A 25,039-nucleotide genomic window follows, 5' to 3' on the forward strand; every position below is an offset into this window, starting at 1 on the left:
GCCGGGCACTCCGCTTTCCTCCCGCATCCCAAAAACATGCATGAATTGGAGACTCTAAATTGCCCGTAGGTGTGAATGTGAGTGCGCATGGTTGTTTGTTTGTATGTGCCCTGCGATTGGCTGGCCAGCGGTTCAGGGTGTACCCCGCCTCCTGCCCGATGACAACTGGGATAGGCTCCGGCACGCCCGCGATCCTAGCGAGGAGAAACGGCTCAGAAAATGGATGGATGGATGGATATAAATATATAAATGTTAAATGCTCCATCTAAATGTTTCGGGTCCAACCAAATAGTTAAATAGTTTATATGCAAAGTGCCTCTGGATTGGCAGGCTGGGGTTGTGTGTTCCAACTACAGGTGGACCACACTCCTCAGCCTCCCCGGTAAGGTCTATTCAGGGGTGCTGGAGAGGAGGGTCCGTCGGGAAGTCGAATCTCAGATTCAGGAGGAGCAGTGTGGTTTTCGTCCTGGCCGTGGAACAGCGGACCAGCTCTACACCCTCGGCAGGGTCCTCGAGGGTGCGCGGGAGCTCCCCCGACCAGTCTACATGTGTTTTGTGGACTTGGAGAAGGCGTTCGACCGTGTCCCTCGGGGAGTCCTGTGGGGGGTGCTTTGAGAGTACGGAGTACTGAACCCCCTGATACGGGCCGTTCGGTCCCCGTACGACCGTTGTCAGAGTTTGGGCCGCATTGCTGGCAGTAAGTCAGATTCGTTTCCGATGAGGGTTGGACTCCGCCGAGGCTGCCCTTTCTCACCGATTCTGTTCATAACCTTTATGGACAGAATTTCAAGGCGCAGTCGAGAGGTGGTCCGGTTTGGTGGCCTCAGTATTGCATCTCTGCTTTTTGCAAACAATGTGGTTCTGCTGGCTTCATCAAGCCGTGATCTCCAACTGTCACTGGAGCGCTTCGCAGCAGAGTGTGAGAAGCAGTGCCCTCTCCAGGTAAGGGATGAGAACTTGCCCCAAGTGGAGGAGTTCAAGTATCGTGGGGTCTTGTTCGCGAGTGAGGGAAGAATGGAACGGGAGATCGACAGGCGGACCGGTACGGCGTCTGCAGTGATGCGGACTTTGTATCGGTCCGTTGTGGTGAAGAAGGTGCTAAGCCCAAAGGCAAAGTTCTCGATTTACCGGTCGATCTACGTTCCTACCCTCACCTCTGGTAGTGAGCTGTGGGTTGTGGCCGAAAGAACAAGATCCCGGGTACAAAGTGCTGAAATGAGTTTCCTCCGCAGGGTGTCCGGGCTCTCCCTTAGAGATGGGGTGAGAAGCTCGGTCATCAGGAGGGGCTCAGAGTAAAGCCGCTGCTCCTCTGCATTGAATCAGAATCAGAATCATCTTTATTTGCCAAGTATGTCCAAAAAACACACAAGGAATTTGTCTCCGGTAGTTGGAGCCGCTCGAGTACGACAACAGACGGTCAATGGACAGAGAACACTTTGGAGACAGAAAGACATTGACAAAAAGAAAAAGTCACTGAGCAGTAAAGGGTTGCTAGTTATCTGGTAATGCCGGTACATTTTTTCCTCTAGCTCTTAGAGCAGTTCGAAAGACTAATATTGCAATAGTCCGGTGCAATGAGCATTGTGCAAAGGGCGCTGAGACTTCAAGTTAAAGTGACGCGTAGTGCGATCATCTGGGACAATGTCGATTGTACAAATGTTACAGATACTCCTCAGTCAGTGTGCAAATGGAGCAGATGCTACTCTGGCTTGAGTGGGCAGTATATGCAAATAGTGCAGCATGGCGAGACAACGACAGCGAGTGCACGAGTAATACATCATTGGCCCCACAGAAAGCTGACAACGAACTCAAGTCCAAAAATTGCCAGCATGTTGTAATGGAATTGGAGGTCAGGTGTTTAAGAAGTTGATCGCAAGAGGGAAGAAGCTGTTGGAATGTCTACTAGTTCTAGTTTGCATTGATCGGTAGTGCCTACCTGAGGGAAGGAGCCGGAAGAGCCGGTGACCGGGGTGCGGAGGGTCCGAGAGGATTTTGCACGCCCGTCTTAGTTCTGGCAGCGTGCAAGTCCTCAATGGTGGGTAGGGGGGTACCGACAATCCTTTCAGCAGTTTCGATTGTCCGTTGAGAGGAGCCAGATGAGGTGGCTCGGGCATCTGATTAGGATGCCTCCCTGGTGAAGTGTTCCGGGCACGTCCCACCGGGAGGAGACCCCGGGGACGACCCGGGACACACTGGGGAGACTACGTCGCCTGGCTGTCCTGGGAACGCCTCGCGATCCCCCCGGAAGAGCTGGATGAAGTGGCTGGGGAGAGGGAAGTCTGGGCTTCCCTGCTAAAGCTACCTGACCTCAGATAAGCAGATGGCTGGTTGCCAGCCTGCGAGGATTTCCGGAAGGAGAAGTGGCATCTTCCAGCTACACCCAGCCATAACCCATTGCAGAGCTGTGGCAAAGAGACACTTCTTCATTAACGTGACACTAAACGCTCAAAGTACTCGTCAAATGAAGTTGCCCTAACTGGTTGAGATTTGAGATTTAGGTGTAACATTTAATATTTTGATTTAACTATCAAGTTGACAAATATTGTTCAAAATGTCCACAAAAGGGACTTTAGAAAATTCACACCAGTTTTGAAAACATGTTTTGAAGCTAAATGTGTCAAAATGTTGCTGTTATATTTTGGCGTGAGCAGCTTGACAAACGGCACCCCATACGAATCCGGAGTAAAATTGGATTTTGGGGCCCTCTGTTTCTTCCAGTCAGGGTTAATAAGTACTAACATTACACGGTAAGAGCGGACTTGAGTTAAAAAATAATAAAGTGCAAGGACAGATAAATCAGAGGTTTTCATTGTTTATTATTTTATAATTAGAGGTACCTGAAACAAGGTGACAAAAGCTATTTAACAAAGCAAAAATAAAGTTGACTAATTAGGTCTTAAAACTTCATCATCATTACACTCCAAAAACTGAATACTATTCCAGGCTCTGTTGACTGTTAAGAGTGTTCCGAGTGGTCGTGGGACCCTTGGGGCGTTAATTTGAATAAATAAAAAAAAATATATATATATATAAAACACAAGGAGAAATGAAGATTACGGCTGTTTGCAAATGTTTTCATCCCATCAGCCGTGTTGTCATTCAACTGCTGGAAAAATAACGACATTCAGAGAAAGGCCCAGTGTCAACAGTATGTCACAGATAGTCAATAGTGATTTTAAAATCAACGTTTCATTGAATTGTCATCTTTCAACCTGTCCTGGATCCTTGAAATAGGTGGAAAGAAAAGTCTCCATTACCTCGACTAATCGAACAAAGAGAGAGAAGAAAAAGAAACAAACGCAGCCAACGGTGTTCATGAACTTGTCAGGGGACATCTGGCTCTTGTCGGACAATTCCGCTTGCTTGTCGTCTCCATCACGTTCAACAAAGCTCCATAGATGAAGACCAAAAAGATGGCGCCACACCTGCTTGGTCTTTGTCTCCTTTGGACTAAATCTGGAAATTAGCCATTGGCTATAATCTTGCATATTTACAATGTTTTATCAATATACATATATATGTCCCTTTTTTCAAAATAAAATAAACTTCAAACTTCCAGTTGCTCTTTTGGGGCTTTTTTTAGGAGGCGGAAAGACCTGGCCTTTCACGCGTCCGTGTCCGTCTCGTGCGTAACGATCATCATTTGAATGCCGTGGCTGCCGGGAAGGCTGGATCCTGCCAGCTCTGATTTGTTGGCGCTAAAGGTTGCCAGGTCAACGTCCACGCAGGCCAGCTTCCACTTGTGCAGCAGCGCCTCAATGCTCCAATCAGCACTACAAGACACGCAAACACATTTCTGCTTTTGTACTTCATCTGGCATTACAGCGGCTGCGTTCACAATCGTTCACTCATTCCCTATTCCCTCGTCGCTCGATATTTATTTCAGTGTTGGCACAGTTACCTTGAAAAAGTTATCCGATTACCCTTTAAAACAAACAACATAGTTATTTCACTGATAACAAAATTGCAAAAGCAAGTTAGATTACAAGTTACATTATTTTTTTTACATTCAGCAGCTGCATTTGGGCACATTAAGCAGAAACATAATAATAGTAACACATTTATTTTTGAATGCTTTTAAGGCTACACAAAGACTCTATCCAAAAAAAAAAAAAAAAAAATGTTATGAGATACAAGTTAAAGGTGGACCCAGTAACACAACATGAGCCCTACTTACGGACATAAATCGTAGCAGTCGCGAAGCTAATGTAGCACAGAACGTAGCATTGCATGCTAATTTAGCACAAAACAGGTTGGTACAACACAGACTTAACTTCACCAACTTAATTGTACACACAAAATGGTGGCATAAACTTCTCATAAACACACACGCACACAAAGAAAGTAAATATTTTCGCTAATTTGTGAAACACTGCTAGCTCTGTAACTTCAATAACTGCCTCACTCTCGGTATCGTAACTTATTGCTCTCCGACCGCTCGCTCGACAGTCTCGTAATTGAAGCTATGGAGAACTGACGAATTTTGCACCCACAACATTTGCCTGGTGAAAAAACATCAACAAACAAAGAGTCTTTTGTACATAGTAAATGACGGTAATCGTTATAGTTTATATATATATATATATATATATATAAATATATATAATATATATATATAATATATATATATATATATATATATATATATATTATGTATAATATAATATATATATATAATATATATATATATATATATATAATATATAATATAATATATATATATAATATATATTATATAATATATAATATATATATATTATATAATATATAATATATATATATTATATAATATATATTATATATATATAATATATATATATATTATATATAAAATATAAAATATATATATATATATTGGCGCCCATGGGTACCAGGCAGCCCCCAAGGACCACAAGAGTAGCCTGCGGGCCTGTTCTAAAAATAGATCACCAGTGATAGGACATTGTGATTTCCTAGGAATGTTGTAGAAGTGATCATTTGAAAATGAAGAAATTAAGTGTCACATATTGATAAATATCTGTTCCTGAATTGTTGTGAGAAATCACTAACATGATCAATGTCTGAGAAAGAGAAAAAGGAGACAGATGCACCTTCGTTCCTGGTAAGTCATCCAAAACTGAGCATTGGGGTTCTTTCGCAGAAGAAAAGCAACAGTGACTAGGATGTCCTCAAAATCTGTAAGGTATTGTTAGACACACGAGTGGAAGGTGGTGAAGAGGAAGTACAACCTTTCCACTTCCTGCAGAACACAAATCCGTGGTTCATGTGCGTTGCAGGTAGTTTCAGGTGAAGGGTGAAGCGGACGTCGTTACCTCGTGGCTCGTAGAAAACGTCGGACGCCAAGATGAGGTGGAGGCGTGGAAGCCGGAGCAGGCGGGGGGAGATTTCCCCCCAGGTGAGAGGCAGCGTGAGCACGTCACACAGACCGTTGGCCTCGCAGCTGCGTCTGCAGTTCTCCAAACACGCCGGCGAATCGGCGGCGTCGGACAGGATGACCTTGGCGCCGCAGCGGGATGCCAGCACGCCCGGAAGACTGACACCTGCGCCCAGCTGTGGAAGCAAAGGAGTCATCGCCAACGTCATCATCATCGTACGTGCCTGCCAGTCTCACCTCCAGCACCGTCTTGTCCTTCACGTCCGCTCTTCTGCTCCAGATGTACTGAGCCAACACCACCGCACTGGGCCACACGTACATGCCGTACTGCGCATCCAGGACCTGCCGGCACAGCAAAAAACCTTCAACAACAAGCAACCGCGCTCACTCGTTTCTTTTTTCATCACTCACATGGACATTTGACATTTTCTTAGCACCGCTCTTGGAGGTCACCCTATGTTCCTGCCTCTTCTGGAAGAAAGTGTTCACTACAGCCATTTCCATCCTTTTTGCAAAGTCTACCGCCATCTGTCCCTCCGAGTTCCTTTCCCGGATGCCGAACTTACCCATCACTTCTTCATCACCAATCTGTCAATTACAATCTGCACCAATCACGACTCTCTCCGTCTGGAATGCTCACAAGTACTTCGTCTCGCTCCTTCACCCCTCGGTCACATCCGACCTGTGGGGCATAGCCACTAATCACATCGTACATATCGCCCATCCATCCATTCATTTTCCATAGCGCTTCTCCTCACTAGGGTCGGGGGCGTACTGGAGCCTATCCCAGTTATCTTCGGGCGAGAGGCGGGGTACACCCTGAATCGGTCCCTAGCCAATCGCAGGGCACATATGAACAAACAGCCATTCACATTCACACCTACGGGCAATTTAGAGTATTCAACCAATCAACCTATCAAGCATGTTTTTGGGATGTGGGAGGAAACCGGAGTGCCCGGAGAAAACCCACGCAGGCACGGGGACAACATGGAAACTCCACACAGGCGGGGCCGGGATTTGAATCCCGGTCCTCAGAACTGTGAGGCCACCGTGTCGCCATACATAACATAACACCCTCAATTTCAAATTAGGGCTCATTTTATTCGTGTTTCTATCCACTGATATCTTCTATTTTGATATACAGGTGGTTTGAATATTTTGGTAACATACCACCATATAAACTATGCGGGGGTTCCCGACACGTTGACATGGGCCAACGTCGGCCGTCCCCTGGGGCAACCGCCAGGCTTGCATGCCCTGTCGCGGCGAGTCAGCGAATTTCATCAGTCGGACTCGTCGTACCTCGGGTATGGACACGCTCAGCGACTCCTGCTTGCTGTTCTGGGTTTCTTCAAAGGTGAACATTCTGTGAGATACTGTGGGAATCTCGGCTCCTGTGCGATTCATCTCCTCTTACAGTACGTAAGCATATGTCACAAATCACTTCCCCGTCGGCAATCTTGTGAGCAGAATCCTTCTGAGCTGTCAAAAGTCCTATCGTCTCACGGCAATTCAGATAAATCGTCTCACGGTAACTGTTGCCGCTTCTCCTTCCGCCTGGACAGGAAGGAACCCTGTCAGCCAATCACATCAGTATGATACGCCAGCGCGCTGTAGCAGCACGGCTAACCAGCGTTACTACATGGCGGCCTGACTGGAGGGTGGGGGGTGGGGGGGGGGGGGGGGGGGGACAGATATGAATCGGTAGATAAGACACGCCCCTTTTGAGCTGCGTGCCAACTGCGAAGCTAAGCTTGGGAGTTCATAGTCATGTGCATTCCATGTGTGCGCTCGGCAAAAAAAACAAAAGACCAAGGATTGACCTGCATACGGTTGCGTACAAGTTGTACAACGCCGTACAGTTACGACAAGGGACCTGGGAGTAACCGTTTACAGGTTTTCAAATGTTATGTATTGATAGCACACGCTTTGGCGTTGACAAAAAAAAAAAAAAAAAGTGAACCTCGTGAAAAAAGTTGAAATATTAGCAAGTTAGGACTTAATTTCAATGTCCATGCATTGCCTTTGGTGGGATCGTGGACCTCCCCAATATGGCCGGCATATAGTCACGTCGGTTATCCGGGCTGCTACAGCGTGCTGGCGTGGCTTCATATCTATGGGCGTGGCCATCTTACATTTGAACCAATATAAAGACCCTGCTGTGCATGAACACTGGCCAATGAACCTTCCTAAGCGCTTTAGGGGCATGTCCCCGGTGCCAACCGGTTACGAAGGCATTTTGTGAATGTGTCCGTCAGCCTCAGCCTCAACCTCGCTTGCTGCTAACCCAGCTAGCTTCTCAGCCGCTCAGCTTCTCCCCACTCGATCACGCAGCCACCTCAAACGTGCTCTTCAATGTCATAAGAGGTGACATGGAGCTACGTTTGCCATGTTTCGACGTCCTATCAAAGAATTAATTCGCTGCCGGCTATCTTTGGCTATTGCTGAGAAGCGAATGAGCGCACAAAGCGTTAGCGACGGTCGCTAACTAAACGGGAGGAAGGAATGAATCACAAGAGCAAGAAGAGAATTAAAGAGGCCAAACGCAGCGCCAGGCCCGAGTTGAAAGACTCGTTAGACTGGATCAAGCACGCTTATCATGACACTTTCAACGTGTCGCACAGCTCCGTAAAGGTAACCGTCAACGTAGCACGCTAGGCGAAGCTAAAGTCAGCTTGCCGCAGCGAACACGTCACGGAGAAGATTCGCATCGTGATCACACAACCCAATTCACATATCGTCAATCGTAACTCTTCTTATAAGTGCAATGATATCGACAGTCATTTTGGCAGAACAGAGCCATTAAAAACTCCCAAACCAAGAAAACTGTAGCATAGTCCAGTTGTGAAAAGGTTGTCAGTCTGCTTTTGTCCATCTTTGTCGACACAGGACAACGTCGAACGAGTGGATGCGCTCCGTCTGAGCCCGGAAGACTTCATCGAGCGCTTCGAGAGGCCCTACAAGCCTGTGGTTCTCCTCCGCTGTCAGGAGTCCTGGGCAGCGCGGCAAAAATGGACTTTGGAGCGCCTGAAACGCAAGTATCGCAACCAGAAGTTCAAATGTGGCGAGGACAACGACGGCTACTCGGTGAAGATGAAGATGAAGTACTACGTGGAGTATCTGGAGAGCACCCGCGACGACAGCCCTCTTTACATCTTCGACAGCAGCTACGGCGAGCACGCCAAACGCAGAAAACTGCTCCAAGACTACCAGGTGCCGGTCTTCTTCACCGACGATCTCTTCCAGTTTGCCGGAGAGAAGCGGCGGCCGCCCTACAGGCCAGTGTCCTTTTTTGCGACCTTTTGACTGTGGTGCCGTACCTTCTGTTGTAACTTCTAAAATCATCAGGTGGTTTGTGATGGGCCCCGCTCGCTCCGGGACTGGCATCCACATCGACCCGCTAGGCACCAGCGCCTGGAACGCTCTGGTCCAGGGCCATAAGAGGTGGTGCCTGTTCCCCACCAACACACCCCGAGACCTCATCAAGGTGACCCGAGAGGACGGGGGCAATCAGCAAGATGAGGCCATCACCTGGTTCAACGTGGTCTACCCCCGCACGCAGCAGCCCGGGTGGCCTGCCGAATTCCGACCGCTGGAGATCCTGCAGAGACCCGGAGAGACTGTCTTTGTGCCTGGTCAGTGGAAAGCCGTCATGATGATGATGAAAGCTACAAGCTGAGGATGCGTGCGATTGTTAGATGTGTAGTGAACCCCCGTTTATATGAGCAAAACATTTTGAAAACTAGCTTGATCCGTCCGTCCCACTTGCTTTTCAACACATTGAAAGTTATTAAAATATACTTCGACTTGTTTAAAGTATTCCAAAGAAGTGAAGTGGCAAAGCGTGCTTGCTCCAAGCTGTTTATTTGTCAACCCCAGTTGAAGTGTTGAACCAAAACCAGAACATTTGTTTGGACATTAAGCTAACGAAATTCTGCGAGCATAATGTTAACATAAAATGTGACAGAAACGCCATAGACAGACGAACGAAAATTAGCATTGATGTTATAGTAATTCTAAACACACACAGAGCAGCAACAATACTCACAGGCAGATATTTTCTCTTTGTGGGAATGACGACTATTACGGGACTTTAGTGAGGGGCCTTTTCTGCCTGCTCTTCTTGGTTTCAATTACGCTGCGTGTCTTCCAGTAGAGTTCAGTGCTGCTCGGCATGTTGTGGCACAATGTGGTACTACACCAAAGGCGCGCAACACTAAATTGGGACTTGCCATTATGCTGTAAAAGCCCATAAAAAAATAATCGCTTATAAATCTGTATGATAGTGCGGCAACGCTGGATATGGGTTTTGTAAAACGTTTTGAGACTTGTCAAGCCTTAAAGGGAAATTTGAGGTCAATATCCTGAGAACCACATCACACACGGCCTGCATGACATTATCGTAATTGTTGATTATTATTGTTACGATTCAATTTCAACAGATCCCCAATGTGGCCGGTGGTGCGAGCGGCCGTTCATAGCTACTTGCAGCTAGCGTTATTATGTAATTTAAAACCCTTATTATGATGACGTTAGAGTGAAGTGGCATGTAAAGGGCGACACGCGTCTAGAGCTTGGGGGCTCGTGCATGGTGGCTTGCTCAAGGGCACCTTGACATTAGTCCGGAAGCAGACTAGCATCGCGGTTTCTCATTTTGATGGCAATCCTGCGCCTGAAAGTCCTCCCAGATGAGCTAGCGCCGCCGCCACCTAATCGACCCAGGCTAGGCCGAGTGAGCCATCTTTGTGCTGAGATTGCGGTTGTCATGGTAACAGGCGGCTGGTGGCACGTGGTGCTCAACCTGGACACGACCATCGCCGTCACGCAGAACTTCGCCAGCACCACCAACTTCCCCATCGTGTGGCACAAAACCGTACGAGGGCGGCCCAAACTGTCCAGAAAGTGGTACCGGTAAGAAGGGCACGCCGCTCCTCGCCGAGCAGAAAGGACGTCGTCGTCCATGCTTGGCTTTTGACGACAACGACAAGTCGTCACTTGTAGTCGGCAAAAAGTCATATTTCAACGTCAGCGGTACCTCGACTCACCAGCGCACCGACCTACTAGTTTGCCGGTTTCCTTTGAAGGCTGCCGCACACCGAGCAACGCGGCCGAACCCGAGTGAGGCCAATTGGTCTGCCACCGTTTTTATCGCCGGCGCGCAACGTCGCAGTTTACAGCCAATCAAAATGAATGAAAGTACATTTCCGAGTTTTAGGAAAGCGAGAGACAGTACAGCCGCCGCGCTGCCCTAAGCCAAATAATTGCCGTATATAAAGCTTCGAATATTGTTTTACATCAATACTTTACTATCAGCATAATGCATAGTGTGCCTGTGGATAAAAAAGACCAAAATGTTTGCCAACGGCAGCTCGTACCTTGCTGCCCACGTTCAAATTCCTTGTGTGTTTTTTGGACATACTTGTCAGCGACATTCCAATATCCACACTTTTGCTTTTAGTCTCGCACACGTCCTCTCTCTTTAGCAACCCGCTTCTTCTTGAACTATTAGTTGACCTTTTTATGGTTTAAGAAATGTGACCATGTACCATATACCGTAGATACAGCATCAAACGCATATCCAGGCTCGCTATTCAGGGCGTCCATATATCCGATCGCTCAATGTGCGGGGAAGAGGCGGCAACTCCTTATTTTTATGTGACGGACCGGTCCAGTCGGGTTCGACTGCATTGCGGAGTGCGCGACAGGCCTTAGGCTAAAAAAGTTGAAGTGCGAGTGACCTTCACATATGCCGCCATTCAAAAAAATAAAAGAAAATTGTGCCACAGTTGTCGAAGCTCTTTCAACCGCAAATGAAAGGGTTAAACCCAAAAAACATGAAGACTCGCAAGGAGCAGCTGTAGGCCGCTACCTACGCCAAGACGCTCACACGCTGACAAACCGACCCAACTTCAGTTCATGCTGTCACTCACTCGGCCACGCCCCGTAAAGGCACACATACAATGCGACAGTTGTTGTGACTTTCGGATTGTCGGATTTCTATCTTCATATTCTTTTGTTGTTTGTACAGTACAGTGCAGTACAGCATTTTTCTTCATTAAAAGTGCGTAACAAAAAAATAACATTTTTTGGGGTGGCTCGAAAGGATCAATGGTCACGAAACAAATTAACCCCTGAAGTCGAGGTACCACTGGATTGGCTTGAGATTATGACATTCAACTAATGACTCAGTCATGTGACTTCCATAGACAAGTCGTCATGGTAACAAGCGTGTGTGTGTTTACGTGCGGGCAAGGATCCTGAAGCAGGAGCGACCCGACTTGGCGGCGCTGGCCGACCGCGTGGACCTGCAAGAGGCGACGGGCATCGCTTCAGACAGCTCCAGCGACTCGTCGTCCTCGTCTTCGTCCAGCGGGTCGGACTCGGATTCGGACGTACGTCGTGCCCAACTCGCTCGCTCGCGTCGCTCGCTTGTTTTTCCTTGTCGGCGCTGACGCCTTTTGTCCGACGCGTTCCCCGCAGGCCGAGTCGTGTTCGGAAGGTGAGGCGGCATCCCACCGCAGGAAGAAGAGACGCACGTGCGCTGCGGTGGCCAACGGAGACGCCTGCGGTCAGGACGACTGCCTGAGCAAAGAGAGGAGCTCGTCGCGCTGATGGATGCCGTGTTGGGCAGAACAGTTTTTTTTTTATCCTCTTTGGTGGCAAAGACGGTACTGCGGCGGAGATGTTTAAGCTTGCTTCGGGAAGCACACGTGCCTTGTCAAACGTCATTTGTGTTGATCAATAAAATGTTTTGTAAGATTGGAATGACGCTGAGTGACGTCACGATCCATTTGACCACCAGGTGGCGACCAAACGATGGCTCTGTTTTATGGATACGGCCCCCATTATTAGCCTGGATCGTACGACAGTAATCCCTCGCTATATCGCGTTTCACCTATTGCGGATTCAGTGCATTGCAGATCTTTTTTTTATCATATTGATATTGCTGATAATTCACTGTGATGGGATTTCTTTGTATTTTTTTAATTGTCGTGGTAAAATAAGCATTTTCTAGCTTAAAATATATTTTAAAAAAAAAACATTTGGTAAAACAATACAAGGAATAAAATACCTGTACAAAAGCTCAGTTGTGCTGAGAGATGAGATTTTTTTAGTGTCTTTGAATGCATCTCTGCGCGTGAGGGTGCCCCGAGAGAATTTGTTGACTCTGTACGTCTCACAATAACTGCGTTTCGTTACTTGATCAATAAACGTGAGCTAAATGGACTAACGTCTCATTGTGTATCATTGGAAGAAATGACAACGCCGCTGGGAGCTAGCGGCAGAGGACGATGATAGCAGTAGCAGCTATCGAGCTGTGAAGAAGGAACTTCTCGACTTGTGCCACTTCTCCTTTGTAACCGGTCTCACGCACTGTGTGGTCGCTTTTCGAGGCCAACACCGGCACCGTTCCTCAGAGCCGGTTCTAAAACGCAGGCCGAGGGGGGCCGTGACCTCGCTGTCCCCTGACGGGCCGACAGATATCGGCGTTTCTTTCAGCGCGATGACTTGTCACTTTCACAATGACGACGCCGAACCCTGCTGAACTGTCGTGTGGTTTGGTGACTGTTTTCGTGAGCGGCTGATCAGTCTGCCGCTGGTTTTGCCGCAATTGAACATTTGAATCGTCGTATTACCGTCGCAGTTTACAGCCAATCAGAACACAGATGAGCTTTCCCTCACAGGAAAAACACAGTTCTGGGTTTAGCGAGCCGCGCCGCCTCAAGCCATATAAATAGTATCTAAAGCATCAAATATTGTTTCACATCAATAACTTTATTCATAATGTATAATGTGCCTGTGTATTAAAAAGTGAAGCTTGTGACCAGAAGAAAGGTGATAAAGTACAATATACCGAATACACGGCATCTACTTGTGCAATCGCTCATGTACGGGGGATGCGTCCGCAACTCTACACTGTTCGACGTTTCCTAGGGTTTTTTGTTTAGAGTAACGTCCTGACGACCGAAAATCGATGCTTCGATTCATTGTGGGGCTGATGAGTGACACAAGGTAAACCAAAAAGAGCAAAAGAGCTTGCAGAAGAAGTAGGCCAGGTACCGCTTATCTTAACTGACCGGCACGTCACTATTGCCCACAGCCCAAGTCAGAGTTTGGTGAAAACAAGATGGGAGAGTTAAAGAAGACACGCATTCAACGAACTACGGGTAACAAACACAGATGATCAGTGTTAACATGAATCCGTATCGTGCATGAACATTAAAGTGGCACTAAGCGGGCCCGGAAAATGTTATGTAAATTCGACACATCACAGAGAAGAGTAATGTTAACAAGCCTACCAAATTTCAATGAATTAAAACAATCAGGTTACATAACTTCAATAATAAGGGCCACCTCTCAGCTCTCAGATGCTGTGGGCGTTTCGAATGCAGGCGCCAAAAGGAGGGGGTGCTAGCTTGTACGATGTCAAATCACATGATGAGGCTCAACTTCAACATTGAATGGTTATTGTGGACTATAATCATAAAAATAAGCACACAAGTCCACTTACCCTCGTTGTTAGTGAAATAATGTGACAGCCGAAGACGGCACCTGACGGTAGGAGGAAGCCCAGGCAGGCGGTTAGGCGGTCGGCACCGCCCCATTCGCTAGCATCAAGTTACCCGCGAAGCCACGTTGTCGCTGGTGAAAGTTTACAAAACTGTCCTTTGTCAAATGTGCACTGCAGAGTCGGCTGCTAGTGTTGATGTTCGGCTCGCCATCTGCGTGTCTATAAAAAGTCCAGCTGTCGCTTTTTTATTTCCTCAATTTTTGGGAGCTTCAAAAACATCACCGGGCTGTTCTGTAAATTGAGGCATCCAGCGAAAACGCATTTCCGGGGTGAAGCCATCATTAGCTTGCTCACTGCACGCTGGGCCGGTAAAGGGGACCCGTTATGAAAGGTAAGCACAGCTAACCCACAACTGAGCAGCATATTGGATATATTTCTCATTTATTGATTAACTTGTTCCTTTTTCTCACAATTTAGACTGATTTGCACAATGAAAGGACACATGCATGGATTGGGGATCTTCTCTTCTTAATCCTGTGTGTGTGGGGGCGGGGCTTTCTTGACTCCTTCCCGACCGCTGGGGGCTAACCGGGGGGTTCCCGGCCCGACCCCAGCTCCCGATTGGATGGGGGTGTGGTCCTCAGCCCCCGTGGTGCAGGCACAGCAATTACAGGACACTTCTCACGGTTATTGTGCATTCAAAATGGTGTCAATTCACTTGCATGTGTCCGCAGACACACACCCCAGGGACTTATTCGCTCCTTGTGACAAATCACTGATAACTATGTGAATTTCTTGGCTATCCCCTCACTCCCACTCTGGTCCTATAGATGCTCCTAATTTCCATGGCCATTCCCACCACACTTCGGTTGTACAGCCATGGACCCGGCTGACCTCTGTCCTGCATGCTTCCCCTCCTGTCATTGTCCAGTCCTGTCCTATCTTGTCCTGTCATTCCCTCACAGGGTGTAGCACAACTGTCCCCTACAACACTCAATTCTAATGTGTCATTGTACGAGGTATATAATGATTTACTTTCCTCATCTTTTTTTACAGCTGGTGTTTTGTCTTTTGTTGTCTTCTTTATATTATTTTGTTAGCTTTTCACTCTCTCTCCCTTTTTTGTTTCTATCACTCCCCTTTAAAAACTTTGTTCTGTTCGACTGAACGACTAATTCTCAATAGATTTCCATCAGAATACAAAGAAACCACAGCGGCAGCTTTAAAAGTCCACTGTTCCGGCATAAAGGGATACAGATCCTCCTTTCTGCTTGACCAAACAGTAGAACAGGACGGACAAACAAACAAACAAACAAACAAATCAATAGTACGCCCCAGCCCCGTGATGTTTTAGCCCCTCTCACAAAATCAGGAAAATTCAAACAGTGAAAAAGATGCTTAAGCTCGATCTCAACAATTCAGCACTATATTGTTAGAAGCCTTTGCATATGTTTTCAGCACTTATCTTCAAACATATTGAATGTCTTCAGAAACCAAACCCGGATATCTGCTTCGAGCTTCTTGAAGGAGTAACGTCTTTATTACGGCAACGGTTCAACGATTTATGGCGCAATGCAGCTTCGCAGTTCTGCTGCATGCAACATACAATAACTGTCTGTAACGTCAACCAAAAGCCCACGATGCAGTGGAAACTAGTGTTAATTGCTGTAAAATCACTCAAGTATCTGACTGTAAGGTATGTGGTAAAAAAAACTGTAGAATTTGCAGGAATGTCTAACAGTGGACGTGATGGTCCGTTCCAGTGGGGTTCGACCACGTCGCGCGGTTTGCAGCGGCCCCGATCGCTCCCACTTTTGATTGGTACCTGTTGTAATGGAAACGCAACGGAGGCCGGGTCAGTTCCGGGCGAGGCCGGCCGCGTCAGGCCGTTCTGGAACTTGTGATGGAAAAGCGCCTTTGTTGAAGGAAGGGAGAAGGTTAGTGCCTGTCTGCAGCCATTATGGCATACATTCATCTTTGGTCCGGTACATAAAGAACGATGGAAATCATATCAGGGTGCCACGTGAAATGCTCTTCCCGTCTGTGCATAGGGTTAGGCATCAACGTCAATTGTGTTTACCTTCATTTTATGTTATCGAAAGTTGAATGTGTGAACGATGACAATGAATGTTGAACGTCGAAGTGGCTTTTGCATCCCAAGAGCTTCCAAGAGGCTTTATTTTGAAAGGCGGCCGGACGCACGTGCGGGGGGGGGTTTTCCGGACACTTGACGTGGGCCTATAAAATATCGCGTGCGTGCGCGCGTCCGTCCGTCATGGAGCTGCTGGAAGTGGAGTCGAGCGTCGTGGTGATCACCGCGCTCGGCCTCCTGCTGGCCGCCGCCGTCCTCCTCCGCCGCAGGAGAGAGGAGGCCGCCGCCTCGGTCGGCTCCCCAGCGGCCGCCTGCGCACGCGACGAGCCTTCGACCAGACGTTTGGCGGCTCCGCGACAGGTTGTCTTTCGTTTCCAATTGAATGTATCCATTTATTACACGGATTTGTTGTCTTTTGAACATTCACGTCGTGTCAAGTAACACGTTCAAAAGTGCGATTCACAAATGAACAGACATTTTATTAATTCTAATTGTTTCAATTAGGGTGCAGTGTTAATTGACTCGACAAGTCATGACGTGAAGGAAATCTCCGACAGAGCATTGTGACAACTCCGTCGAGGTCTCGGTTTTGACGGCATCGTGGGTGTTTTAATTTAACTCGGACAAGTTAGAAGTCGAGTTTGGAGTGAAAATGCCTCCATGAAACGGCCCCCCGGACCGAGTCGTCTTTGTGCTGCATCGGACGGCCTTGGTGAGCCGTCCTCTCCGAGTCAAGTGAGCTGACGGCGTGTTGCGACCTGGGCCCACGTTTCCTGTCCTCGCTTTGACCGTTCAATTGTGCTAAGATGTGCAACGACAATATTTGGTGCCAACACTCCTATCTGCGGCGCAAAAAAGATGCTCGGTGGCGTTCGGTGGGAGAGAAAGTGAAGTTCCGGAAAGCTTGACGGAGGCGCTTCCAGTGTTCCTAATAAAAGCGGCATCGTGTGAAGAAGAGGCGTCATGTGGTCATGTGTCAAAGTCTCAGCAGCAGGCGGTGGCAGTTTGTCAACCAGGGTCTGACCTGCAAGTGACAGGATGGAGGGTGGGGGTTCTAGGGCCACCAACCATCAGAAACATGAAGACACACGATCGATCATACTTCCAACCGGTGGCGTCGCTAGGGGGGCTGAAGCTCCCTCTAAAAACCTATAAAAGCTTCCGAATTTGTTGGGTAGCGTGTGTTTATGCCCAAGTTTTATTGTCCTACCCCCCTAAAAGCGAACTTCAGCCGCCCTTAAATCAATTGTGTTTTCCCAAAAAGAGGGCGAGTCACAAGTTGTTCATTCCGAACATGCGGCACGTCCGTATCGACTCTCATGGGTGTCAAACTCGTTTTCATGGCAGGCCACATGGTAGTTGAGGTTGTCCTCAGGGGTGAAAGCACAAACATTTATTATCACTAGGGTTGCTTATATATATATATATATATTTATTTCAAAAAATCTAAATCAAAATATGCTTTGACACGTACCCCGGTCTTAAGTTCACGCTCGGTGGACGTTGAGATGCCGCTGCGTGTTTGTACAGCGTTAGTTATTCCATTTCTTTTTCTTCCCCAAACATATGGCTAGCCATAACATCTGCTAGCCAGAAGCTGTTTCTGAACGAAGCATGTGGCTTCAGCGCAGGGCACTTCCACTTCCTCTCCCTTATACAGTACACTATATTCAGTGGGGGAACCCGAACAAACACAAGCATGTTACATAATTATTGACCTTATTGAGTTATCATCATTTTGATGACTATTTTTGTACAGAAGTCATGGAAAGATTTCACGGGCCACACAAAATGACTCAGAGGGCTGATCTGGCCTGCGAGCCTCAAATTTGACACCTGTGATTATAGGGTGCGGTACGTGATCGACACAGAGACCACGTCCTTCGCTACTCCCTCATCTTATCTTTCTTATCTTATCTTTCTAGGCTGTCCCACAACCAGAAGCGGTTTCAGTCGATCCAGAACCTGGCCAAGAGTCTAAATCTTGTACCGGAACAGCCTCTGCACCAGAAGACAACCTTGTTGAACCAATTTGTGGATCAGAACCTGTTTCAGAAGCAGTTTCAGTGTCAGACCCTCTTTTAGAACCATCAATGAGACCAATAATTTCTGAGCTTTTTCCCAACACCGTCAATGAATTGTGCTTTGTTAAGGAAACGCTTTCTTTAGCATTGACTTCTGGTCCAGAAACTGCCCCTCAGCCAGAAGCCATCGCAAAAAAACCCCCAGTTCCAGTTCCAGAAACCATTCCTCAGCTGGAGCCTGTACATGAAACACTTGTAGCACCAGAACCATTTCCAGAAACTATTCCTGTGCCAGAACCTGTACATGAAACACTTGTAGCACCAGAAGCAGTTCCAGAAACACTTAACCAGCTAGAATCTGCCATCGAAAAATGTTATGCTCTGGAACAAGTCTCTAAATCCACAGTAGAACCTGTACTGGAACAACTTTCAGAAACAGAACCCACCTCTGAACAAGAACTGGAAGCAGTAGTACTAGTTTCTGAACCATTATCAGTAGCACAGGTCATTCCAGAAGAGTTGTGGTCCTCAAAGCCAGTTTCAGACCTACAACCAGAATCAGAACCTAAAGAATTTTTACAGGTGGTGGCTGAACGGCTTTTTGGACCCGCGGATGAATCTGTGTTCGCAGCACTCCCCAGATCCGACCGGGAGAAGCCACCGACTCCCGAACCCGTCGCTGAGCGAGCAGCCGACGACGCTGTGCCACAAGCAGATCTGCAACCGGAACCGGAACCACAACCAGAGCTTAATGGTGAGAATGCGCACACGTGGGATGTAGTGCACGATCGTACAAGACCAATAAACATTTTGAGAGGATTTGTGTGATTGCGAAGGGAAAAAAGCGCAGGGGCTGTCGTCATGTGACTTCCACTCAGAGCATCCAGGAACTCGGCTTGTTTGTGGGCGGAGCCGCCATCTGCCACTGATGTTTGGAGCACTTGATCGCAGCTTAGGAGCACGTGTGTCTTGTGTATGCGCCCAGAAAACCTTTGAGCTCATGCCATCAGGCCAAAGAATTAGTCAGCTCGAATTCAATTCAGAGATTCATCTGCTCACCTGCGGTGTCATCAGCAGGCGAGCGCACGTCTGACAAGGAATTGTCCCACTTGGGTTCCAGGTGCAGCGGCAGAAGATGACAAAGTGACATTCACGCCCGGAAAGAAAGCCTTGAAGTTTGAGACGCTAATGACCAAGGAGGAATTGGAGGAGGAGCAAAGGTCAGCAAGTAGGAACCGTATCAAATGAAACCCCCCTGCTTCGGCCCAACAGTCCCAAACGCAACCTCCCGCCATCTGAAAGGGTCTGACGTCACGGTGCGTTCGTTTGACGTATCGCAACCTCACATGAATATTGGACGTCATTTGAGTTGAGCCCGTTGGTCCTCGACAACATTCGCGCTTTGGATGTTTTGATGGCGCAGATGAGGGTCAATGCAGGCCTATTATATTATATAAACGCCAACCTTCCATCGGGTAAGTTTTGAGGGGTTGCTCTCGATTGTGATGCTCGACACGAGCTGTGCTGAGGTTTGTCAGTCATCCAGCTGATGACTTTTTGTCATAATATGTAGAAAAAACTATTTAGTCCTCATTAGGGTCACTTCAGGATGAGCTGGATTCTATGCCAGCTTGGGTGCAAGGCAAGACCCTATCCAGGACCCGTTTGGCAGTCAATCATATAGGAAATGTAGAGAGACACAATTATTCACAGTCACACTGACGGTGTCACTGAGTGGGAAGTGAACAACAGAACAAAATAATGGGATGATTTGGAACTGTTGAAAGTGGACACATTACGACTATGTGGAAAAGTAAATTATGACTTCATGGCAAACAAGTAGGAAGTTTATAAAAAAAAACAAAAAAGCACTCTGTCCTTTAGTTTTCAAGGGAAGCTTCTGCAAAAAATTGAGGGGATGAACATTTCAGAATTAGAAACTACAGCTAAATAGAAGCAGATATCTAAAAAAAACAAAAAAAAAAAAGTTTGCATCATACAAAAGGAAAAAAGAAAAAAAAGGTTTTTGTTTGCATTCTGTTCAAAAGGATGAGATGTTTTGGAGGTCATTTGACAAGCTTCATAATACCTCCATTTAAGGAATATTCATCCGTCTGTCTGGCTGTCCATCCATCGTCCATCCCTCCGTCTGTCCATCATGTTGTCCTCCCAGGGTGCAACAGGAGCAGCTGGCGGCTATCTTCTTGCTCCTGAGGGAGAACGCGGAGGCTCTGGGTGAGGTGACGGAGGGCGACATGGAGGAGCAGCTCAAGCTCTACTCGCTCTGACCGTGGCAACCACGTCGTCAAAGTCCGTAAGCCTCCTCGCTATCGGAAACCACGTGATGTCGTCCATTCTGTTGTTTTGGGGGCTGCGCGGCCGTAGGACCACCGTGGGTTTGATTCCGCTCAACCTTTTTGGCCTCCTTGTTTGCAAAGTAGAACAGAAGGGAACAGTTCTTTCATTTGTACTAAAGTCATTGGGGACAAAAAACAACACTTTCTGGGCTCTTCTTCGACAAAACAATACAAAGCTGATTTGTATGCCGACAAAATCCTAGCCTGCGTTCCAAATTCCTCCCTGTACACTTTCTATAGAGTGCTGGCCAATTTGTAGTGCATCCGGAACGTGTAGTGAGTATGGGTTGCCGCTATACAATGCCCTCCCTCCGTGTATCCCGCGATGCAGTGGAAAGTATTTAACAGCGATGCTACTAAAAATTCAAATAGTCGTCCCTCGCCATATCACAGTTCACTTTTTGTGGTCTCACTGTATTTTGTGGTACATTGCGGGATTTGATCATTTTTCCACACGGACGAATGTTACTGCAACTCGTCTCCGGGCCAGTGAGATAGGGGTCTTATGTAGCAATAAGCGTGAACCAGGAGTAAAGACGCTATGTCCAAAGTGGGCTCATGTCACACACTTGCACAACTGCAGGTCGACAGTAAAGTCACAGCAACGAGAAAAAGTATTGGTCCCCTTCTCAAATTCTTAGATTTTTGCATAGTTTCCACACTTTAAGATCATCACACAAATTGAACCCACGTGAACTTAAAATGCTGTTTTGAAATGGTGAATTAATATTGGGAAAAAAATAACTACTCAGTTACTGGGCCCTGTGCAAAAAAGTCATGAGCTCCCTTGTTAAATCATGAATTCATTGTGGCTAATTAATTTTGGGTTAATTTTCACCGATCACACCCAAGCCTGATTACCTCCAGACCTGTCCAATGAAGAAATCACTGAAACAGAACCTGTCTCGACAAAATCAAGTCTGACAAAAATTCTCAAAAAGCTGCAACAAAATCACACGATCCCCAAAAATTCCAGAACAGTCGAGAAATGAAGTGACAGCGGTTTGGAAAGGCTGACAAAAGCCATTTCTAAAACTTTCGGATTCCAGCGATCCATAGGGAGAGCCATTATCCTCACATGAAGAAAACATGGAACAGTGGTGAACCTTCCCAGGAGTGGCCGGCCGACAAAGATTACCCCAAGAGAATCTCTCTCAGCAACACATCACCATCCTATGCTGTCTAGCCACACTGTCCCCTACCACGACCTTACAGTCGGCAACCTCCTTCAGATGACATCCTCTGCACAAGATGTAATCCACCTGCGTGCTTCTACCTCCGCTCTTGTAGGTCACTCTATGTTCCTGCCTCTTCTGGAAGAAAGTGTTCACTACAGCCATTTGCATCCTTTTTGCAAACCGCCATCTGTCCCTCCGAGTTCCTTTCCTGGATGCCGAACTTACCCATCGCTTCTTCATCACCAGTTTCCTTCACCTACATGTCAATTACAAGCCCAATTCCAATGAAGTTGGGACGTTGTGTTAAACAGAATACAAGGATTTGCAAATCATGTTCAACCTATATTGAATTGAAGACACTACAAAGACGAGATATTTCATGTTCAAACTGATCAACTTGATTGTTTTTTAGCAAATAATCATGATGGTTGCAACACGTTCCAAAAAAGCTGGGACAGGCTCGTGTTTACCACCGTGTTACATCACCTTTTCTTTTAACAACATTTAATAAACGTTTGGGAACTGAGGACGCTAATTGTTGAAGCTTTGTCGGCGGAATTCTTTCCCATTCTTGCTTGATGGACAGCTTCAGCCGTTCAACAGTCCAAGGTCTCTGTTGTCATATTTTACGCTTCATAATGCGCCACACATTTTCAATGGGAGACAGGTCTGGACTGCAGGCAGGCCAGTCTAGTACCCGCACTCTTTTACTACGAACCCACGCTGTTGTAACACGTGCAGAATGTGGTTTGGCATTGTCTTGCTGAAATAAGCATGAAAAAGACGTCGCTTGGATGGCAGCATATGTTTCTCCAAAACCTGTATGTACCTTTCATCATTAATGGTGCTTTCACAGATGTGTAAGTTACCCATGCCATTGGCACTAACACAGCCCCGTACCATCACAGATGCTGGCTTTTGAACTTTGCATCCATAACAGTCCGACTGGTTCTTTTCCTCTTTGGCCCGGAGGACACGACGTCCACAATTTCCAAAAACAATTTGAAATGCGGACTCGTCGGACCACAGAACACTTTTCCACTTTGCAGCGGTCCATCTTAGATGAGCTCGGGCCCAGAGAAGCCGGCGGCGTTTCTGGGTGTTGTTGATAAATGGCTTTTGCTCTGCATAGTAGAGTTTCAAGTTGCACTTCCGGATGTAGCGCCGAACTGTATTTACTAACATTGGTTTTCTGAAATGTTCCCGAGTCCATGTGGTGATATCCTGTACACATTGATGTCGTTTTTTGATGCAGTGCCGCCTGAGGGATCGAAGGTCACGGGCATTCAATGTTGGTTTTCGGCCTTGCCGCTTCCCATGCAGTGATTTCTCCAGATTCTCTGAACGTTTTGGTGATATTATGGACCGTAGATGATGAAATCCCTAAATTCTTTGCAATTGTACGTTGAGCAACATTGTCCTTAAACTGTTGGACTATTTTCTCAGGCACTTGTTGACAAAGAGGTCAACCTTGCCCCATCTTTGCTTGTGAATGACTGAGCAATTCAGGGAAGCAATCATGGCAGCCACCGGTTCCCAATGAGCCTGTTCACCTGTGGGATGTTCCAAACACGTGTTTGATGAGCATTCCTCAACTTTCTCACTCTTTTTTGCCACCTGTGCCAGCTTTTTTGGAACGTGTTGCAGCCATCAAATTCTAAGCCAATGATTATTTGCTAAAAACAATAAATTTTATCAGTTTGAACATTAAATATGTTGTCTTTGTAGTGTATTCAATTCAATATAGTTTGAACATGATTAGCAAATCATTGTATTCTGTTTTTATTTATGTTTAACACAACGTCCCAACTTCATTGGAATTGGGGTTGTACAATCTGCCCCAAACACGACTCTCTTTCAGTCTGGGATGCTCAGAACTACTTCGTCAAGCGCCAACCCAAATTTGTCTTTCATCTCTTGGTCACATACTACATGAGGGGCACGGCCGCTAATCACAGTATACATTGGGGCAAAAAAGTATTTAGTCAGCCACAAATTGTGCAAGTTCTCCCACTTAAAAAGATGAGCTTGACCTGAAGTTTTCATCATAGGTATCCCTCATCTATGAGAGACACTTATGGGGGGGGGACCCAGAAAATCACATTGTCTGATTTTTAAATAATTGATTAACAATTTTTGGTGGAAAATAAGTATTTGGTCACCAACAACAACAACAAAAAAATAAATAAATAAAAATAATCCAGATTTCTGGCTCTCACAGACATGTAACAACTTCTTTAGGAGGCTCCTCTGTCCTCCACTCGTTACCTGTATTAATGGCACCTGTTTGAACTCGTTATACAACCCAATTCCAATGAAGTTGGGATGTTGTTTTAAACATAAATAAAAACAGAATACAATGATTTGCAAATCATGTTCAACCTATATTTAATTGAATACACTACCAAGACAAGATATTAAATGTTCAAACTGATAAACTTTGTTTTTAGCAAATAATCATCAACTAGTATATTCAATTAAATATAGGTTGAACATGATTTGCAAATCATTGTGTTCTGTTTTATTTATGTTGAACACAATGTCCCAACTTCATTGGAATTGGGGTTGTAGGTATAAAAGACACCTGTCCACAACCTCAAACAGTCACACTGCAAACTCCACTATGGCCAAGACCGAAGAGCTGTCAAAGGACACCAGAAACAAAATTGTAGACCTGCACCAGGCTGGGAAGACTGAATCTGCAATAGGTAAGCAGCTTGGTGTGAAGAAATCAACTGTGCTCCGGAGCAATTGTTAGAAAATGGAAGACATACAAGACCACCAATAATCTCCCTCAATCTGGGGCTCCACGCAAGAGCTCAACCCCGTGGGGTCGAAATGATCACAAGAACGGTGAGCAGAAATCCCAGAACCACACGGGGGGACCTCGTGAATGACCTGCAGAGAGCTGGGACCAAAGCAACAAAGGCTACCATCAGTAACACACTACGCCACCAGGGACTCAAATCCTGCAGTGCCAGATGTGTCCCCCTGCTTAAGCCAGTACGTGTCCAGGCCCGTCTGAAGTTTGCTACAGAGCATTTGGATGATCCAGAAGAGGATTGGGAGAATGTCATATGGTCAGATGAAACCAAAATACAACGTTTTGGTAAAAACTCAACCCACCGTCTTTCAGCATGACAATGATCCCCAACACACCGCCCTGGCAACGAAGGAGTGGCTTCGTAAGAAGTATTTCAAGGTCCTTGGAGTGGCCTCGCCAGTCTCCAGAGTTGAAAGTCTGTGTTGTGCAGCGACAGCCCCAAAACATCACTGCTCTAGAGGAGATCTGCATGGAAGAATGGGCCAAAATACCAGCAACAGTGTGTGAAAACCTTGTGAAATCAACAAAGGGTATATATCAAAGTATTGAGATTAACTTTTGTTATTGACCAAATACTTATTTTCCACCATAATTTGCAAATAAATTCTGTAAAAATCAGTGATTTTCTGGATTTTTTTTCCTCTTATTTCGTCTCTCACAGGTGTTACAGGCCTCTCA

General features: G+C 46.5%; 3 protein-coding genes across 11 annotated transcripts; 2 read left to right on the forward strand and 1 right to left on the reverse strand.

Annotated features, from left to right (window-relative positions):
• Positions 1 to 2,796: 2,796 nt before the first annotated feature.
• mettl23 (methyltransferase 23, arginine) lies at positions 2,797 to 7,028 on the reverse strand. Of its 7 annotated transcripts, XM_061749882.1 has the most exons (7): positions 6,677 to 7,026; positions 5,941 to 6,056; positions 5,786 to 5,845; positions 5,612 to 5,716; positions 5,313 to 5,550; positions 5,091 to 5,175; positions 2,797 to 3,773 (listed from the first exon to the last, which is right to left on the reverse strand). In XM_061749882.1, the coding sequence occupies exons 3-7, from the start codon at positions 5,798 to 5,800 to the stop codon at positions 3,605 to 3,607; spliced, it is 612 nt and encodes a 203-aa protein (XP_061605866.1). In that variant the 5' UTR covers positions 5,801 to 5,845; positions 5,941 to 6,056; positions 6,677 to 7,026; the 3' UTR covers positions 2,797 to 3,604. The 7 variants fall into 7 exon arrangements, 6 of the variants coding, with proteins under 6 accessions (XP_061605866.1, XP_061605862.1, XP_061605863.1 ...); XM_061749878.1 differs by having other exon boundaries at positions 5,786 to 6,056; XM_061749879.1 differs by lacking the exon at positions 6,677 to 7,026 and adding an exon at positions 6,545 to 6,654 and having other exon boundaries at positions 5,786 to 6,056.
• A 515-nt stretch (positions 7,029 to 7,543) lies between these two features.
• On the forward strand, positions 7,544 to 12,601 carry jmjd6 (jumonji domain containing 6, arginine demethylase and lysine hydroxylase). The gene is made up of 6 exons (XM_061749742.1): positions 7,544 to 8,008; positions 8,264 to 8,652; positions 8,723 to 9,009; positions 10,150 to 10,285; positions 11,628 to 11,766; positions 11,855 to 12,601. The coding sequence occupies exons 1-6, from the start codon at positions 7,880 to 7,882 to the stop codon at positions 11,984 to 11,986; spliced, it is 1,212 nt and encodes a 403-aa protein (XP_061605726.1). The 5' UTR covers positions 7,544 to 7,879; the 3' UTR covers positions 11,987 to 12,601.
• Positions 12,602 to 16,072: 3,471 nt separating this feature from the next.
• si:ch73-366l1.5 (FILIA-N KH-like domain-containing protein) lies at positions 16,073 to 24,979 on the forward strand. Of its 3 annotated transcripts, none has more exons than XR_009784744.1 (4): positions 16,077 to 16,338; positions 17,904 to 18,756; positions 19,123 to 19,318; positions 20,176 to 20,272. XR_009784744.1 is itself a non-coding variant. In XM_061748829.1 (4 exons), the coding sequence occupies exons 1-4, from the start codon at positions 16,162 to 16,164 to the stop codon at positions 20,288 to 20,290; spliced, it is 1,245 nt and encodes a 414-aa protein (XP_061604813.1). In that variant the 5' UTR covers positions 16,089 to 16,161; the 3' UTR covers positions 20,291 to 24,979. The 3 variants fall into 3 exon arrangements, 2 of the variants coding, with proteins under 2 accessions (XP_061604814.1, XP_061604813.1); XM_061748829.1 differs by having other exon boundaries at positions 16,089 to 16,338; positions 19,123 to 19,222; positions 20,176 to 24,979; XM_061748830.1 differs by lacking the exon at positions 19,123 to 19,318 and having other exon boundaries at positions 16,073 to 16,338; positions 20,176 to 24,979.
• Positions 24,980 to 25,039: the final 60 nt, after the last annotated feature.

This window comes from Phyllopteryx taeniolatus, chromosome 16 (assembly GCF_024500385.1).
Source record: "Phyllopteryx taeniolatus isolate TA_2022b chromosome 16, UOR_Ptae_1.2, whole genome shotgun sequence".
NCBI classification, from domain to species: domain Eukaryota; kingdom Metazoa; phylum Chordata; class Actinopteri; order Syngnathiformes; family Syngnathidae; genus Phyllopteryx; species Phyllopteryx taeniolatus.